Raw genomic sequence first — 17,437 nt, forward strand, 5'->3', positions numbered from 1 at the left:
TCAAGGCTATTATTGTACTGTCTGTCTACATTCTGAGAGGCCAAGTTTGTTTCTAATTAATAATCTCTAAATCTGTTTATAATAATAAGGTTAGTGTTTTGCCTGCCTAGGATCTGGGAGACCAAGTTGCTTTCTTATGGATATTCCCTAAATTTGTTTATTAGGTGAATTATGTGACTTCAAGTTGAAAGTTTCCTTCTTTCTTTTTTTTTGTAATATCAGTGTATCTGAACAAACCAAGCGGGCTACATATTATACGAAATAAAAGATTCTTTCATGTTTAAAAATCATTTGAAGACTCCTTCAAACCTTCAATTGGCGCCCATATAAAGACATTGAGGAGGTTTAAGGTTTCCTCAATCCCGAGAAACCTTAGCTTTGAGAATGAGAATAGAGATGTCCTCCTTTTTATTATCTACTTGCTTTGCCTTATCAGTGCTAGGCTTAGCATATTCTGGCTTTAGTTTTTCAGTTGCCGATAGCCGGAAAATTTTGCACGGAGACCCTTCTGAATCCTTTTGTCCTCTGAACTTCCGTTCTCTTGGGGAACTGTTGACTGAAGGTGCTCCTGTGCCTGTATTTCTTGACATGCCAAGACAGTGCCAATACCTTCATGAGGGGATCCGTCTAGTTCGGTCTGAGTATCTTCGAACAGACGGGCATTTTCTTCCTCCTTCCACCGCTTCCAAGGCATGTTGGGAATCATACCGGAGCTTAGTTGGTCGGCATTTTCGTGGTTTTGATATCCAAACTACTTGTGGGTATCATCCAGAATGGATTTCTATGGGGTGTAAGAATATTACATCTCAGGCGGAGTTTGAGAGCCTAATTCCTGAATCCAAAATGCAGGAAATTAAGCGTTACTGTAACCAGTCTCTTGACAATAGCTCTGCTTGTGAGATGTGTAGAAAAAGTTTGTCGGGTGTTGCTGAATCATACTTGCGTGGTCCTGATATTGGAAATGTCTCAGATTGTACGGGATATCCTTTTATGTATGGAGCTGCTCTGGTTAATGGGTTTGGAAATACAGCAACTGCAAAGTGTTTGTTCTCGCTTGAATTTTCATTGCGGGCTTCTAACACTGAGCGGCGTATGATTGTGCTTTCTGGTGCTTTGACAGGTTGTCTTGTTGGGTTCTCTGGGGCCTGTTTTGCAGTTTTGTTTCTTCGGATGAAACGAAAACACTGTAAGGGAGAGAAGACGAAGGCGAGTTTTGCTAAGGATCAGACCGGTTTGATTCTTACCCACTTGGTGAAATTCCAATATGAAGACATTAAGAAGGCTACCATGAACTTTTCTAGGGAGAATCTTATTGGGAAGGGAGGATATGGGAATGTTTATAAGGGTATATTGCCGGATGGATCCCACTCCCAAGTTGCTTTCAAAAGATTCAAGAACTGCTCTGCCTCTGCTGCAGGGGATGCAACTTTTTCACATGAGGTAGAGGTTATTGCAAGCGTTAGGCATGTTAATCTTGTTGCTTTAAAAGGCTACTGTACCACAACGGTTCCTCGGGAGGGTAACCAGAGAATAATTGTATGCGATTTCATCCCTAACGGAAGCCTCTATGACCATCTTTTTGGATCAGAAACGAAGAAGCTTAGCTGGCCAGTTCGTCAGAAGATCGCCCTTGGAACAGCCCGCGGATTGGCTTATTTACATTATGGAGCACAGCCGGCTATCATCCACAGGGATGTCAAGGCCAGCAACATACTTTTGGACGAGACGTTTGAGCCAAAGTTGGCAGATTTTGGGCTTGCAAGGTTTAATTATGCAGAGGGAATGACACATTTGAGCACCAGGGTGGCTGGGACTCTTGGCTATGTTGCGCCAGAGTATGCTCTGTATGGGATTTTAACAGAGAGGAGTGATGTTTACAGCTTTGGGGTTGTGCTGCTTGAGCTTCTGAGTGGGAAAAAAGCAATTGAAACAGAAGAGGGAAAGGCTTCCCGTTTGACAGATTGGGCTTGGTCTCTGATGCAGAAAGGGAGAGCATTGGATGTCATTGAAGAAGGGATGCCTGAGTTGGGGTCAAACCAAGTTATGGAACATTATATTTTTGTTGCAGTTCTTTGTTCTCATCCAATACTACATGCTAGGCCGACAATGGACCAGGTTGTGAAGATGTTGGAGATCCACTCCTACATTAATTGGAGCAATGGAGTGTAGGTAGTATGGGATAAGGTCACTGTCAATCTTGGCCGACTAAATGGTCGGACAAGCCAAAATTTATTTGAACAGGTGCGTTCGAGCTCTCTCACAATGTGAAATTGCTGAAAACTCTAATCCGAGCATCAATTAATGCTTGGGTTTTTTGTGCTCAAGGAATATTTGAAAGCACAACGATTGGCTTCGGTAATAGGTTGTTGTTGTTGTTTTTTTTTTTTTTTTTTTCGAAAATTAATAGGTTGTTGTTTGTTCAATGCATAGGGAACGTTATAATGGAATGCTTGTGACTCTCATTTACTGATAGATCTTTATAATAAACGCCAAATCATATAATTAAATATCAATAGTTATATATATATATATATTATTTGTATTTGACTTAATTTGTATTCTAGATTGGTCATGTCTCAATTATAATTGTTTAAATGTTTGGATATTATGTGATAGACAGATACCCCAACCCATGCCGTCCCTATACATATTCACCAATACCATAACTTTTTATGAGCTATGGTAGATTAATTTGACAATTAACGAAAATTTCTTATATGAAAAGTTATTTTACGGCCTTAACGTTTGCGACTGATAATGCAACACCTATTACAAGTAATTGTGTAATATTGTTATTTTTTTACGAGACTGCTTGTTTCGACGTAAAATGTTTGCGACGCAAAAGTTTTGGGTGCTGTGATGACCACCGGGTTCTTAGTGTTATTGCATGATAGCTTACGATGGCACATGCCAAAACCAAAACCTAATTTGTTCGAAGTTATATGAAATTGCTAATATATGAAAGAAAATGTAATTTAGTGGTTTCTCTGATGATTCATTAAAATTGTGAAATGTTGATAAGTTGATTTGCTAATTATTGTATAAACGAGGTTAAATAAAAAATAAAAATAAAAAAATTAAAGAAAATTACATATAACTCTCTTAAACTATTACCTCATTCTCAGTGTCCTCTCCAAACTGTCAATTGTGTCGATCTCCCCTAAACTAACAAAACAATGTCAATATCCCCCTCAAGGTCAACAAAAAGACAAAAATGAACTTAAAAAAATTCCAATAGGACAAAATTATGCTTATAAATTAAAAAAAAAATTCCAAACAAAAAAAAAATTAATTAATTTTTTTAAAAAAAAACGATTTCTTTTTAAATAAAATTAAAATAAAATGATTGCCTTGGTTTTTCTTTTTCTTTCGTTTTTCTCTTTTTTTTGTGATTTTTTTTTAAAAAAAAAAAAAAATCAGTTTTTAGAAGAAAAAAATAAAAAACAAAAATTAATTGTCTTGGTTTTTTATTTTATTTTGTTATTTTATTTAGTTATTTTTTAAGATTTTTTTTTTTTAAAAAAATTTATAAATGGTATTTTTGCTGTTGAGGGACATTGACATTGTTTTGGTAGTTTATTGAGAGATTGACAAAATTGGTAACTTGGGATGACATTGACAATATGATAGTAGTTTGAGGAGAGTATGTGTATTTTTTCTAAAAACAAAATGCATATATATATATATATATATATATATATATATATATATATATATATATATATATATAAAAAGAAAAATTAGAATAATGTAAAAAAAAACTCTCTTGGGACTAGGAAAGATAAAGTTCACTAACTTGGCTGTATTAGAGCATCTCCAATAGTCGCTTCAAAATAAAAGTTTTGGTAAAATTTGCTACATCAAACTTTCACATATGAAAGTTTGCTATAGCAACTTGTAGGATTTTTTTTATATTCTCTCTCCCTCCCTCTCCTTCTTTGATTCGCTCGTCTTCCTCAACAACAACAACAAACCCAAAAACTGAAAACTCTTACTTGATTAAGAGACACAATACATGCACCTCTTGTAAATCACTTTTCTAAATCAACCAGGATTCACATGATTCAAAAAGATGTGCAAAAATCATTTCTCCCTTCATTAAATCTGAAATTCACACCCCAAAGTCGACACCCATACGAAAATCGTACCCAAAATATATATCCATCCAAGAATCACACCCAAAATAGATACCCATCTGAAAATCATACCCAAAATTGATACCCATCAAACCAAATCGTCCCTCAACGCCTCTCTTTCTCCAATCTCCAGCTCTTCAACACCAACACTCGGCAAAGTCAATAAGAACTCTGCAATTTCTGGTTCTATGGTGGTGACTGTGAGCAAGGGTGAGCGAGGGGAAAGGGGAGTTGGGCTGGAAAATAAATCAGGGGAGGTGGGGTGTGTGCTTGGTGAGGGAGAGTGCGAGAGAGAAGTGGAAAAAAAAAAAAAAAAGAAGAAGAAGAAAGATTAAAAAACAATATTTAAATAAAGTAGAGAGTGAAATAGATAGTCCTGTAGAGTTTGCAGTGAAAAACTAGTAGTTAAAATAGAAAAAATGGTATTTTGAGTAGCTAAACTAGCCATCATTGATGCAAATGCTCTTATACTCTACACAACTTTCAAAAGATTCAAGAATTGATGACGCAGGATGAAAGAAAAACAATAGAAAAAAAAAAATAATTCTTACGTTAGTTTAGAATTTCACCAAAATAATGAAGATGATAAGTTAAATTAGAGTCTCACTGGCATTGGCAGAGTTTCACCACTAAAAGACAAGGAAAAATCACATCTCAACACATCTATTTTTCATTCATCATATTTTGAATCATAGTCTATATCCATAGGAATACAAAAGAACACTTAAATAGATAGAAACCCTAACTTTAAATTGACCGACTTTTGAGCCAAGCCTATTATTAAATTGCTAAATGCATTAACTATTAAAATATTAAACCTAAATAATCAATAAAACTTAAATAAATCTAAAGACTAAATTATTTTTTTTTTTCATCCTGCATCAACTGCCTTGCTTCTGTTGCAGCATCAGTACATCAAAGTGACGGTGCACTCGAGATTCCACTGGAGAAGACAAAAGCCACCCCCTCCTGTCGCCTGTCAGCTTGGGGTTGCACTTTCTTTACCAGTAAAGAAAGGGACATGTATGTTATGCAAGCTGGAGTAGAAATCCAGGACAGACACGAAGGGACATGTCAAAACCTATTTATTAGTACTTATAAAAATGAAAAAAAAAAAAAAAAAAAAAAAAAAAAAACTTGGCAGCCACCTTCAGACGTCACAACCCACCCACTTAAATATTTAACTTCACCAGTACTAAAAGTCTCATCCAATTCCTCATAGAAGTATCCCTGCATCTCGTACACACAGTACTAAGAGTCTCATTCTCTCTCTCTCTATCTCGTACAAGCACCCCTCAACCATTTTTCAACTTACTTTCGTTTGCATCCGTCAGTCTAGCTCATCAAATTCTTGCTCATCCCATGTATACAGCTTATATCGATCCCTCCCCCCACCCCAGCTCGCGCGCGCTCACAGTCACAGTCACAGACACACCCACGCTCGCAAGAAACTGATCGGTTTAATTAGGAGGAAGCATGGAAGAAGAAGGAGCAACAACAAGAACACTACTTCTGGAACCAAAGCTCGAGAATAGTGACGATCACGGTGGGGTTGTGGTGCTAACAACAAGTGATCATGAATCCTCTTCAACGATCTCATTTATTCTTGTCCTTAGCACCCTAGTTGCCACTTGCGGATCTTATACTTTTGGAAATGGTGTAAGCATACCATCATTACTGTCTTTTAGATTTAATTAGTTTAAGGTTTTATAGTTCTGTTGTTAAATGTGTCGTACAAAAAACGCAAGGGGTGGTCCGGAAACCTCCTTTGGCCATGTACGGGGGACTGAACCACCCCAAAGTCGGGCGGCCGGAACACTCCTAATAGTGATAGGATGGTTTAGCCGCCCTCATTTGGCACTGCTAATATATTTAATTTTTTATTCTTTTTATTGCAAGTGATTGTTTTAGCCGGTGGCAGGTGGGGTATTCGTCACCAGCTGAGTCCGGAATAGAGGATGAGCTTGGGCTTACCACTGCGGAGGTTAAATTTAATTAAACATATTGTTATTCTATTAGGTATTAATTAGGTACATATTCACCAATACCATAACTTTTTATGAACTATGGTAGATTAATTTGACAATTAACGAAAATTTCTTATATGAAAAGTTATTTTACGGCCTTAATGTTTGCGACTGATAATGCAACACCTATTACAACTAATTCTGTAATATTGTTATTTTTTCATAAGACTTTGTTTCAACGTAAAATGTTTGCGACGCAAAAGTTTTGGGTGCTGTGATGACCACCGGGTTCTTAGTGTTATTGCATGGTAGCTTACGATGGCACATGCCAAAACCAAAACCTAATTTGTTCGAAGTAATATGAAATTGCTAATATAAGAAAGAAAATGTAATTTAGTGGTTTATCTGATGATTCATTAAAATTGTGAAATGTTGATAAGTTGATTTGCTAATTATTGTATAAACGAGGTTAAATAAAAAAATAATAAAAAAAAAATTAAAGAAAATTACATATAACTCTCTTAAACTATTACCTCATTCTCAATGTTCTCTCCAAACTCACAATTGTGTCAATCTCCCTTTAACTAACGAAACAATGTCAATATCCCCTCAAGGTCAACAAAAAGACAAAAATGAATTTTAAAAAAATTCCAATAGGACAAAATTATGCTTATAAATTAAAAAAAAAAAAAAAATTTAAAACAAATTTTTTTAAAAAAAAAACGATTTTTTTTTTTTTTAAAAAAAAAAAAAAAATGATTGCCTTGGTTTTTCTTTTTCTTTCGTTTTTATTTTTATTTTTGTGATTTTTTTTTTAAAAAAATCAGTTTTTAGAAGAAAAAAATAAAAAAAAAAAATTAATTGTCTTGGTTTTTTATTTTATTTAGTTATTTTTTAAGATTTTTTTTTTTATAAGTATTTTGTTATAATTTTAAGATTTTTTTTTTTAAAATTTTATAAATGGTATTTTTGTCGTTGGGGGACATTGACATTGTTTTGGTAGTTTATTGAGAGATTGACAAAATTGGCAGCTTGGGAGGACATTGACAATATGATAGTAGTTTGATGAGAGTATGTGTAATTTTCCTAAAATCAAACCGCATATTGCATATATATATATATATATTTTTAAAAAAGAAAAATTAGAATAATGTAAAAAAAAAAACTCTCTCTTGGGACTAGGAAAGATAAAGTTCACTAACTTGGTTGTATTAGAGCATCTCCAATAGTCGCTTCAAAATAAAAGTTTTGGTAAAATTTGCTACATCAAACTTTCAAATATGAAAGTTTGCTATAGCAACTTGTAGGATTTTTTTTTTTTATTCTCTCTCCCTCCCTCTCCTTCTTTGATTCGCTCGTCTTCCTCAACAACAACAAACCCAAAAACTGAAAACTCTTACTCGATTAAGAGTCACAATACATGCACTTCTTGTAAATCACTTTTCTAAATCAACCATTGAATTTGTAGGATTCATGACGATTCAGAAAGATGTGCAATAATCATTTCTCCCTTCATTAAATCCAAAATTCACACCCCAAAGTCGACACCCATACGAAAATCGTACCCAAAATATATATTCATCCAAGAATCACACCCAAAATAGATACCCATCTGAAAATCATACCCAAAATTGATACCCATCAAACCAAATCGTCCCTCAACGCCTCTCTTTCTCCGATCTCCAGCTCTTCAACACCAACACTCGGCAAAATCAATTCTTCTCTGCAATTTCTGGTTCCATGGTGGTGACTGTGAGCAAGGGTGAGCGAGGGGAAAGGGGAGTTGGGCTGGAAAATAAATCAGGGGAGGGGGGGGTGTGTGCGTAGTGAGGGAGAGTGTGAAAAAAAAGAAAAAAAAGAAAAAAAAGAAAAAAAAAAAGATTAAAAAGCAATATTTAAATAAAGTACATAGTGAAATAGATAGTCTCGTGGAGTTAGCAGTGAAAAGCTAGTAGTTAAAAAAAAAAAAAAAAAAAAATGGTATTTTGAGTAGCTAAACTAGACGTCACTGAAGAAGATGCTTTTATACTCTACAAGTTGCTTTCAAAAGATTCAAGAACTGATGACGCAGGATGAAAGAAAAACAATAGAAAATAAAAATAATTCTTACGTTAGTTCAGAGAATCTCACCAAAATAATAAAGATGGTAAGTTAAACTAGAGTTTCATTGGCATTGACAGAGTTTCACCGCTAAAAGAAAAGAGAAATCACATCTCAACAAATCTATTTTTCATTCATCATATTTTGAATCATAGTATGTATTCATAGGAGTACAAAAGAACACTTAAGTAGACTCTAAGAAGCCCTAACCTTAAATTGATCGACTTTTGAGCCAAGCCTATTATTAAATTGCTAAATACACTAACTATTAAAATATTAAACCTAAATAATCAATAAAACTTAAATAAATCTAAGGACTAAATATTATTTTCTTATCCTGCATCAACTGCCCTGCTTCTGCTGCAGCATCAGTACATCAAAGTAACCGTGCTCTTGAGAGTCCATTGGAGCAGACAATGGGCTTGTTTGACAAACCATTCCCAACTCTCCCTCTTTTTCTTTTCACTTCTCCCAAAAAAATCAAATCAAGAACATTCTAACTTTTTTACACTTTTTATATTACATCAATAATATTTTATTACTATTCAAATAAAAAAATCCACTACAAAACAAAACTTTTTCACTTTTCTATAAAACATTCTCAAATTTTATATCACATCAATCACTTCTCACTATACAACATACAAATATTCCACAACACAATTATTTACTAACCAGGCCCACTGTCATCACATCAAGGTGATCACGGTGTTCTCGAGAATCTACTGGAGCAGACAACGTCAGCACGTCAAGGCCACGATGCTCTCGGATTGGTTTTTGAAAAGTCTTTATCCACGATTCACGCTAGCATGTCATGGTGACGACTTCTCAACTCCAACGAAAAAGACAACCTTAATTTCTAGGGTTAAATACCTTTAAGGTCCTTGAGTTTTGACAACTTTATTTTTTAGTCCCTGAGTTTCAATTCGCATCACAAATGATACATCAATTTTGGGAAATGACCAAATTAGTACCCCGGTTAACTTCTCCGTCCAAAAATTAACGGTCCGCCACGTGTCAACCTCAGAAGTTGACACGTGGCACTATATAAAAAATAAAAAATAAAAAATAAAAAATCTTTAAAAATTAATTAAAAAATTTAAAAAAAAATTGAAAAAACTAAAAAAAAAAAGGGGGTGGCTCAGCCACCCCCTTGGCCACCAAGGGGGTGGCCGGCCACCCCCATTTTGGCCAGGGAGGTGGCCGGCCGGTTTGGGGTGGCCGAACCACCCCCATGTGGTGGTTCGGCCACCCCCTGGACCGAAAAAAAAAAAAAAAAAATTGGGTTTAGGGTTTTGCCCTTGGGGGTGGCCGAACCACCCCCGTGGCCCCCTTTTTTTTTTTTAGTTTTTTCAATTTTTTTTAAATTTTTTAATTAATTTTTAAAGATTTTTTATTTTTTATTTTTTTATATAGCGCCACGTGTCAACTTTTGAGGTTGACACGTGGCGGACCGTTAATTTTTGGACAGAAAAGTTAACCGAGGTACTAATTTGGTCATTTCCTAAAATTGATGTATCATCTATGATGCGAATTGAAACTCAGAGACTAAAAAATAAAATTATCAAAATTCAAGGACTAAAAAGATATTTAACCCTAATTTCTATACCAAAAGTTTTACAATCCAAATTTTAATCATAAGGCCAATTTTTAATACCTAAAAAGCGATTCGGCCACCCCCTCCTGTCGCCTGTCAGGTTGTCAGCTCGGGGTTGCCGAAACACTTTCTTTACCATATATGTTATGCAAGCTGGAGTAGAAATCCAAGACAGACACGAAGGAACATGTCAAAACCTATTTATTAGTACTTATAAAAATGAAAAAAAAAAAAAAAAAAACTTGGCAGCCACCTTCAGACGTCACAACCCACCTACTTAAATATTTAACTTCACCAGTACTAAAAGTCTCATCGAATTCCTCATAGAAGTTCCCTGCATCTCGTACACTCGATCAGTACTAAAAGTCTCATTCTCTCTCTCTCTCGTACACGCACTCCTCAACCATTTTTCAACTTACTTTCGTTTGCATCCGTCAGTCTAGCTCATCAAATTCTTGCTCATCCCATGTATACAGATAATAATATCGATCCCTCCCCCCACCCCAGCTCGCGCGCGCTCACAGTCAAAGACACACCCACGCTCGCAAGAAACTGATCAATTTATTTAGGAGGAAGCATGGAAGAAGGAGCAACAACAAGAACACTACTTCTGGAACCAAAGCTCGAGAATAGTGACGATCACGGTGGGGTTGTGGTGCTAACAACAAGTGATCATGAATCCTCTTCAACGATCTCATTTATTCTTGTCCTTAGCACCTTAGTCGCCACTTGCGGATCTTATACTTTTGGAAATGGGGTAAGTATCATCATTACTGTCTTTTAGATTTAGTTTAAGGTTTTGTAGTTCTGTTGTTAAATGTGTCGTACAAAAAACGCAATGGGTGGTCCGGAAACCTCCTTTGGCCATGTACGGGGTACTGAACCACCCCAAAGTCGGGCGGCCGGAACACTCCTAATAGTCATGGGATGGTTTAGCCGCCCTCATTTGGCACTGCTAATATATTTAATTTTTTATTCTTTTGATTGCAAGTGATTGTTTTGGTGGCAGGTGGGGTATTCGTCACCAGCTGAGTCCGGAATAGAGGATGAGCTTGGGCTTACCACAGCGGAGGTTAAATTTAATTAAACATATTGTTATTCTATTAGGTATTAATTAGGTACATATTTAGTGTCATCTGAGATTATAATTAAGGTGAGGCCTGAGGGCGGGTTAATTAGGCCTAGGTTTGAAGACCAAAGGGAAGGTGACTACTGATTTATTTATTTATATTTTTTGGGACAAAAGAATTAAATTAGGAGCAAGCAACTAGCCGTATGTTAAGACGTGGACTTTCGCTACGACTCAAATAATTATATATATATTCTACTGCCTAAATACTTCTTTATAAACGTTTTTCAAAATATAACACTTTTTAGAGAAAAAAAATTCACAATTTTTTTATTTTTTATAGAAATATATATTTTGAGAAAAAAAAAAAAAGGGTGCTTAATTTGTTCTTGAGAGGGTTGAGCTAACTTGTTACTTTAAAAATATTTAAAAAATAAAAAATTAGAGAGAGGTGGCCGCACAAGCATTTCTATCAAGATTAATGTCATAATAGCAGTTTCGCCTTTTTTTCAAATTCTAGTCTTTTTTTTTTTTTTAATTAATTAAAAACAATTTTCTTAAATGTTGACTCCACTAAAAATACTTCTCACTTTTATATATTTATCACATTAAAAGTTAAAACACTTAAAAAATAACACTTTTCAAAATCATTATCAAACATATTCTTAATTCTGTTAAGGCTATGTAGTAGGTTTAACGTGAAAAAGACTTTTCCTATGTTTCGATTTTTGGTATGACCGAAAATTTTGGTTAAAATGAAACATTTTTCAGTTGACTAAATAAACCTCCTTTAAGTTACGGAAAATGCATTCCATTTTTTATTTTTGTAAATCATTTTTCGAGTTTGAATTTCTCTTTTTTGCACGTATTCTCTCTTGCAGTTCATTGTTTGCGTTTGCCGCCGTCGCCATTGCAGTTGCTGATTTTCCCTCTATATGAGCCAAACGATGAAAAATGTTTTATATAAATAAGGTGGTAATTTGGGGGTAAGTACATTTTTCTAGAAATATTTGTTCCCTCCACTTATGCCTTCCAGTTTCTCTATCATCTCTCCCCTCTCTGCCTCTTTCCACCCTCTCTCTTTTCTCTCTCCCTCTCCCCTCCATACCATGGTTCATCCTCCACTGCCATGACGTTAGTTGCATTGCACGGCCATGGAAGTTGAGCCACGACAACCAGCATGGCTGTTGCTCAAGCTTTATGGCCATGGAGGTTGTTGTGGCTCAATCTCTATGGCCATAAAGGTCCAACCTCCATGACGTCAAGTCACAACCATGAAGGATAGGGGTAGAGAGATGAGAGGGAAAGTTAAAGTGGGGAGAGGAAAGAGAGAAATTAGAATGCATAAGTTAAAAGAAAATACTTTTTATTTTAAAAATGAACAAAAATATTAACTCAAGTCTTGTATTGTAACACAGCTCTTAGTATTAAAAATTAAAATTGGGATCTTAAAATCCAAAATGACCCAAAACACTTAAGAGGGTGTTTTTTTTTTTTAAATTTTTTTTTTTTTTTTATGCAGTGTATTTGATTTGTCCCCCTCCTTATATATATGCTCACACACACACAAAATTATCTGAAATTACAGATTGTGGGGAAGTGTTTGTTGATTGGTACAATATATTGAAGGGTTAATCAAAGTGGTGTAGGTACACAATATTGTGTTCTTTTTTTTTGGGTGAATTATATTTTGTGCTGTCTTTCATGTTATATTCCATTTTTCCTCATTCCTATTTTCACACGTTGTGCAGTATTCAATTTTTGGTTCAATATTAACACTTGGAGCAATGTTAGGAGCAATGTTTAGTGGGAAGATTGCGGATTTCATTGGCAGGAGAAGTGTAAGTCTTCTAGTTACCCTCTAAATAATTCGTTGCATGGCCTAAAATTTCGATTTCAGCCTACCAACCTTTTCAGTTAATTAGTATTAGTTAATCTTGTAAAGCAGGCAATGGGAGTTTCAGAAATACTCTGCATCCTGGGGTGGCTTGCAATATTATTTTCAAAGGTCTTCCTATTCTTCTTATTCTTCTCATTCTTCTATTTCTTTTCCTACCTTTTATTTACTTAAAGGTTTTCTTTGATTAGCTTATATTTGTCTCATATCTTAGACTATATTATTTCATGCAATTTGATTCGCAACAAGGATTAGTAGGCAAGTAGATTGTCAGCAAGAAACTTTAGAAGAAAGCTTTAGAAAGAGATAGTTATACTAACTTTCTTGTTTCTGTTGGTGTTTCATGTTCAAGTTCTATTTATATTAATAGAGAAGATGCCCCATGAAGCATATTTGCTGAAATTTGGATACAATTTTTATTAGCTGAAATTTCCAAATGCAGTATATGATCGTATAAAGACCGATATAAAAAGAGACTGAAATGAAAGACAAAAAATGAAAGGTCTGAATTGGTCCAGCAACTATATTGGAGAATAAACTAGAAACTGAAGTGAATGATTTCATAACATTAAATGTGTATTCTTGTTGGCAGGATGCTTGGTGGCTTGACCTTGGAAGATTTTTAGTTGGATGTGGGATTGGGGTTCTTTCCTATGTGGTAATTGCAATTACAAGGTTTAGACTTCAAATATGATCACTTATTCTTGTGATTGATAATGATCTTTATAATATATTCTTGTACAGGTTCCTGTTTATATTGCAGAAATTTCGCCTAAGAATGTTAGAGGAGCATTTGTATCACTTTCTCAGGTAGATGTTCTGATCATAGGTTTGAATTAAATGTCAGCTCCATCCTTTATGTGCCTATGTATTGTCCATATGCAGCTGATGATAGGTTTTGGCCAAGCGCTCACATTTCTCATTGGTTCTCTTGTCAATTGGCGCACCTTGGCTCTAATAGGTCATCTATTTATTCAGCTTGTATTGTTGCTGATACAGTCAAAAGATAGCTCCTTAAAATTGGCTTCTATGTGATATCATTCTCAGGAATTATCCCATGTCTACTACATCTGCTTGGCCTATTTCTTATTCCTGAGTCTCCTAGATGGCTGGTAAGTCCAATTCAAGCTTCTGCTTGAAGTCGTCTTTTAGGACGGATTGTACATGGTGCATTAATAGAATGGGAGAAAATTAGGGTTGTTTTTCTTTTACATGTTACATAAATATGAAGCCTATAACAAATAAAAATCAAATTTAGCATTGTAGCAATAGTATTATTACTATGCTCTGAGTTTGATTGCTTGCAGGTCAAGCATGGTCGCATAAAAGACTTTGAATCTGTGCTGCAATTCCTCAGAGGAGAAAATGCTGATATTTCTCAAGAAGCAGCTGACATCAAAGTAATTCTTAATTTATCAAACTTAATGGAGTTACTATTATTGAACTATTATTGTTAAATTACCACTTATCCCAAAAGTTTAATTATTATTATTGTTATGAAATTAGCTTTCCTTGTCTTACAGGAATATACAGAAAATGTTCGATTGATATCTGAAGACGGAATTCTATGCCTATTCCAGCGGAAATATGTTCATCCAATAAAAGTAAGCACTCTAAATTAGCCTTTTTGTTCAATATCTTGCGTCTTTGTGTGATGTCTAGACATTTTGAAACTGTCATAGGTTGGAGTCGGGCTTATGGTATTCCAACAATTTGGGGGACTTAATGGGTTTACATTTTATACAAGTGCGATATTTGAGTCGGCTGGTAAGTTATGAGACTGTAGTAATTACTCATACCTAATTGAAAGAAGCTTATCATAGAGGAAGGAAGACACTAATAATAGCTGTTGTATGACAGGATTTTCAAGTAGCCTTGGGACCATGGCAGCGGCAGTAGTTCAGGTTCACTGTGATTCTTCATATATCTGGTATAACTTGTTCCTTCTCTAAGATCAAGTAGTCATTTATATGCAGATTCCAATGACAGTAGTGGGAGTACTCCTCGTAGATAGGTGTGGAAGACGGCCACTCCTAATGGTCAGAACCAAGCAATTTTATGTTTATATTTGTAGTTTATTGACAATCCCATACTGAAGTCTGCCAATGATTGCAGATATCCGTGGCCGGAACATGCTTAGGTTGTTTCCTCACTGGATTTTCATTCTTCTTGCAGGTTATTTTTGAAGCAAAATTTATAAAACTACATACTTTGCTTAATTATATTCTTTTGAAGTATCACACTCTCACTAGATTTTCATTCTTCTTGCAGGATCTTCATGGTGGGAAGGAGCTCATTATGATTTTGGTCCTTATTGGTGTATTGGTAATGAATGCTAACCAAACGAGGACAACTTTTCCTCTATTTTCTCCAAAAAAAAAAAAAAAAAAAAATCTGAAATTGGAATTTATGCATTTTTTTCTTTCTATTTCATTGAGCATGTTGTACAATTGCAATTTAAAAAAATCAAAGAAACAGAGGCCAAAATGCAAGCAAGCAGGTCGCTCCCCCTTAAGTAGCATTGCTGGTTGATCTCCTGAACTGCCAGCCTTATGTGCAGTTCACAACATATGATTAACACCAAAGATCCATTTTTCTTCCTTCTTCCTAAGCCCTATTTGATTCAAACACACACACACGCCTGTCTCCTGGCATAAGGAAACAAGTAGAAATGGTTGATTTTCCTCACCCCTGCCTTCCACATAGAACACTTTCTTCATGCAATAATATGATTCTGCAATCAGGTTTTCTTGGGATCTTTTCAGCTAGGCATGGCAGGAATACCATGGGTTATTATGTCAGAGGTACGTTGTAAGCTTCATTTTTGCACCAAACTACTAAAAATTTAAGCGAGAGTGACATAACAGCAAGGCATTAGCTTGGAAATGAATAATGGGGGGTTTTTTTTTTCAGATATTTCCAACAAACATAATGGTTTCCGCTGGAAGCCTTGTGACTTTTGCCAGCTGGTTTGGTTCTTGGATTGTTTCTGCCACTTTCAACTTTTCATTCGAGTGGAGCTCAGCAGGTAATTAGTTCTACTCCTCCCTCTCTTTGTTGGATTTTCACTGTTCTTTTTGTAATGAATGTTCTTGGTACACCATTTCAGGGACATTCTTCATATTCTCAGGCATATGTGGTGTGGGAATTTTGTTTATTGCTAAGCTGGTGCCAGAGACCAAGGGGCGTGCACTAGAAGAAATCCAAACTCATACTCTGCAATAGGGAAAAAAAAAAAAAAAAAGGTTATAAAATGGCATCATGAAATTCGTGTATCTAATCTTCATTATCACCGGATAGTGTTAGAGGAGTTATGTACAAATATATAAAGTGTGAGAGGAGCGGGTTACTTGTTTGACCAATTTCTTACTATTTGTAATTATTTCAGTACTGTTATAGTTTGTTTTGTAGGATCATTCACTTCTTCTTTTTAAATCAGGAGTGGGAAGGATCCTCGCGTAATATATTGAAATATGTTGAACTGCACTGCAATGATCCATATTTTTTTTTTTTTGTTTTTGTTGAAATTAGATATGGTGCGGACAGAACTAAAGAATTATTTAGCAAATATCAGCACTTGTGTAGATTCAAGACTCAACTAACACAACTAACATAACAGCCAACTACATTCTACCGTTCAACTAATCAAGTGACTAACTAACTATCCAACTATTCCACTTATTACAATTCAGCCCATCCGGCTACTAAGGACCTGTTACAGAACCACTTGGAAGATTTAAACCAAACTCTTTCTGAGAAGGCCAGGCTCCACACGTTGCGACAAGGAGTCAAAATCTTCCATTACTATTTATGTGGTTGGGCTGTTTGTTTGTGAGAACAATTCTGGGAGCAATTCTTATGCGATGGGTAATGGAACAAGGTGTGAAAGCTAGGATTTTTATCTTCACTTACCATTTAATTGTCATATCTTTTGTGATGTCTCTCCCTAATGTTCAAAACCTCTCAATTTAGTATATCAAACTTTCTTTTCTTTTCTTTTTACAATGTCCCCCCTTCGATTAAATGGGCCTTGATACACATACAACCTCCACCCAACTATTGCACAACCCCAAGGCACAATGGGGTGGGATCCATTGGAGGATTGTAATTTTAACATTTTCCCTATTAAATTAGACGTCAAAATAGTAAAATAACCTTTATATCCCATTGGTCACATTTTTTATTTTTATTTTTTTAATTTTTTATTTGTAAGTAAGGGTAAAGTTGAAATTTTATAAAATTTACAAGAATATAAAGGTCATTTTACCCTTATGTCATTTGATTTAACCTCAAACCTTAGCAAACGAGGGATATTACAAAAAGTTAAAAGTTCGATACATTAAATTAAGAAGTTTTGAACTTTAAGAAGGACATTACAAAATTGGGTAACAATCAAAGGGGTTAAGTTAGTTTACTTCTTCTTTTTTAATTTTTTTTTATTTGTTTGGTAGCTTTTGGTAACCTTAGTCATCACACACCCGCAGCATATTTGAAGTAAACAACGTTGGCTTTGAAATGGATAGGATCCTATTTCAACTCGGGCAACTCGTATAACAGATATCGTAATTAAACACATGTCATGAACAATGTGAAAATAAAAGGATACACCGACGTGGCTCTTAAAATTATTATAATATCAAAATTCAATATTAATAATTCATTCTAAATCTA

At 35.0% G+C, this 17,437-nt stretch overlaps 2 protein-coding genes across 5 annotated transcripts; both read left to right on the forward strand.

The window, feature by feature from the left end:
* The first annotated feature begins 377 nt into the window (after nt 1-377).
* On the forward strand, nt 378-2,319 carry LOC133852300 (probable LRR receptor-like serine/threonine-protein kinase RKF3). The gene has a single exon (XM_062289033.1). It carries the CDS (start codon nt 385-387, stop codon nt 2,167-2,169), a length of 1,785 nt encoding a protein of 594 aa, XP_062145017.1. The 5' UTR covers nt 378-384; the 3' UTR covers nt 2,170-2,319.
* Nucleotides 2,320-5,361: 3,042 nt separating this feature from the next.
* On the forward strand, nt 5,362-16,252 carry LOC133851571 (sugar transporter ERD6-like 5). 4 transcript variants are annotated; one of them, XM_062288040.1, is made up of 20 exons: nt 10,489-10,557; nt 10,810-10,872; nt 11,751-11,855; nt 12,458-12,518; nt 12,621-12,710; nt 12,818-12,877; nt 13,359-13,424; nt 13,511-13,576; nt 13,652-13,727; nt 13,814-13,878; nt 14,074-14,166; nt 14,290-14,370; nt 14,449-14,533; nt 14,627-14,670; nt 14,743-14,805; nt 14,882-14,941; nt 15,038-15,091; nt 15,511-15,570; nt 15,680-15,794; nt 15,876-16,252. In XM_062288040.1, the coding sequence occupies exons 5-20, from the start codon at nt 12,657-12,659 to the stop codon at nt 15,989-15,991; spliced, it is 1,158 nt and encodes a 385-aa protein (XP_062144024.1). In that variant the 5' UTR covers nt 10,489-10,557; nt 10,810-10,872; nt 11,751-11,855; nt 12,458-12,518; nt 12,621-12,656; the 3' UTR covers nt 15,992-16,252. The 4 variants fall into 4 exon arrangements, with proteins under 4 accessions (XP_062144021.1, XP_062144022.1, XP_062144024.1 ...); XM_062288039.1 differs by lacking the exon at nt 12,458-12,518; XM_062288037.1 differs by lacking the exons at nt 10,489-10,557; nt 10,810-10,872; nt 11,751-11,855; nt 12,458-12,518 and adding exons at nt 5,362-5,795; nt 6,058-6,120.
* Nucleotides 16,253-17,437: the final 1,185 nt, after the last annotated feature.

Source organism: Alnus glutinosa, chromosome 12, assembly GCF_958979055.1.
Source record: "Alnus glutinosa chromosome 12, dhAlnGlut1.1, whole genome shotgun sequence".
NCBI classification, from domain to species: domain Eukaryota; kingdom Viridiplantae; phylum Streptophyta; class Magnoliopsida; order Fagales; family Betulaceae; genus Alnus; species Alnus glutinosa.

Coding starts and splice junctions, on each gene's coding strand:
- LOC133852300 (XM_062289033.1), top strand. CDS start 385: ATGAGAATAGAGATGTCCTCCTTTTTATTATCTACTTGCTTTGCCTTA.
- LOC133851571 (XM_062288037.1), top strand. CDS start 5,613: ATGGAAGAAGAAGGAGCAACAACAAGAACACTACTTCTGGAACCAAAG. Junction 13,879..14,073: donor CTGAGTCTCCTAGATGGCTG/GTAAGTCCAATT, acceptor GATTGCTTGCAG/GTCAAGCATGGTCGCATAAA. Junction 15,092..15,510: donor TGGTCCTTATTGGTGTATTG/GTAATGAATGCT, acceptor TTCTGCAATCAG/GTTTTCTTGGGATCTTTTCA.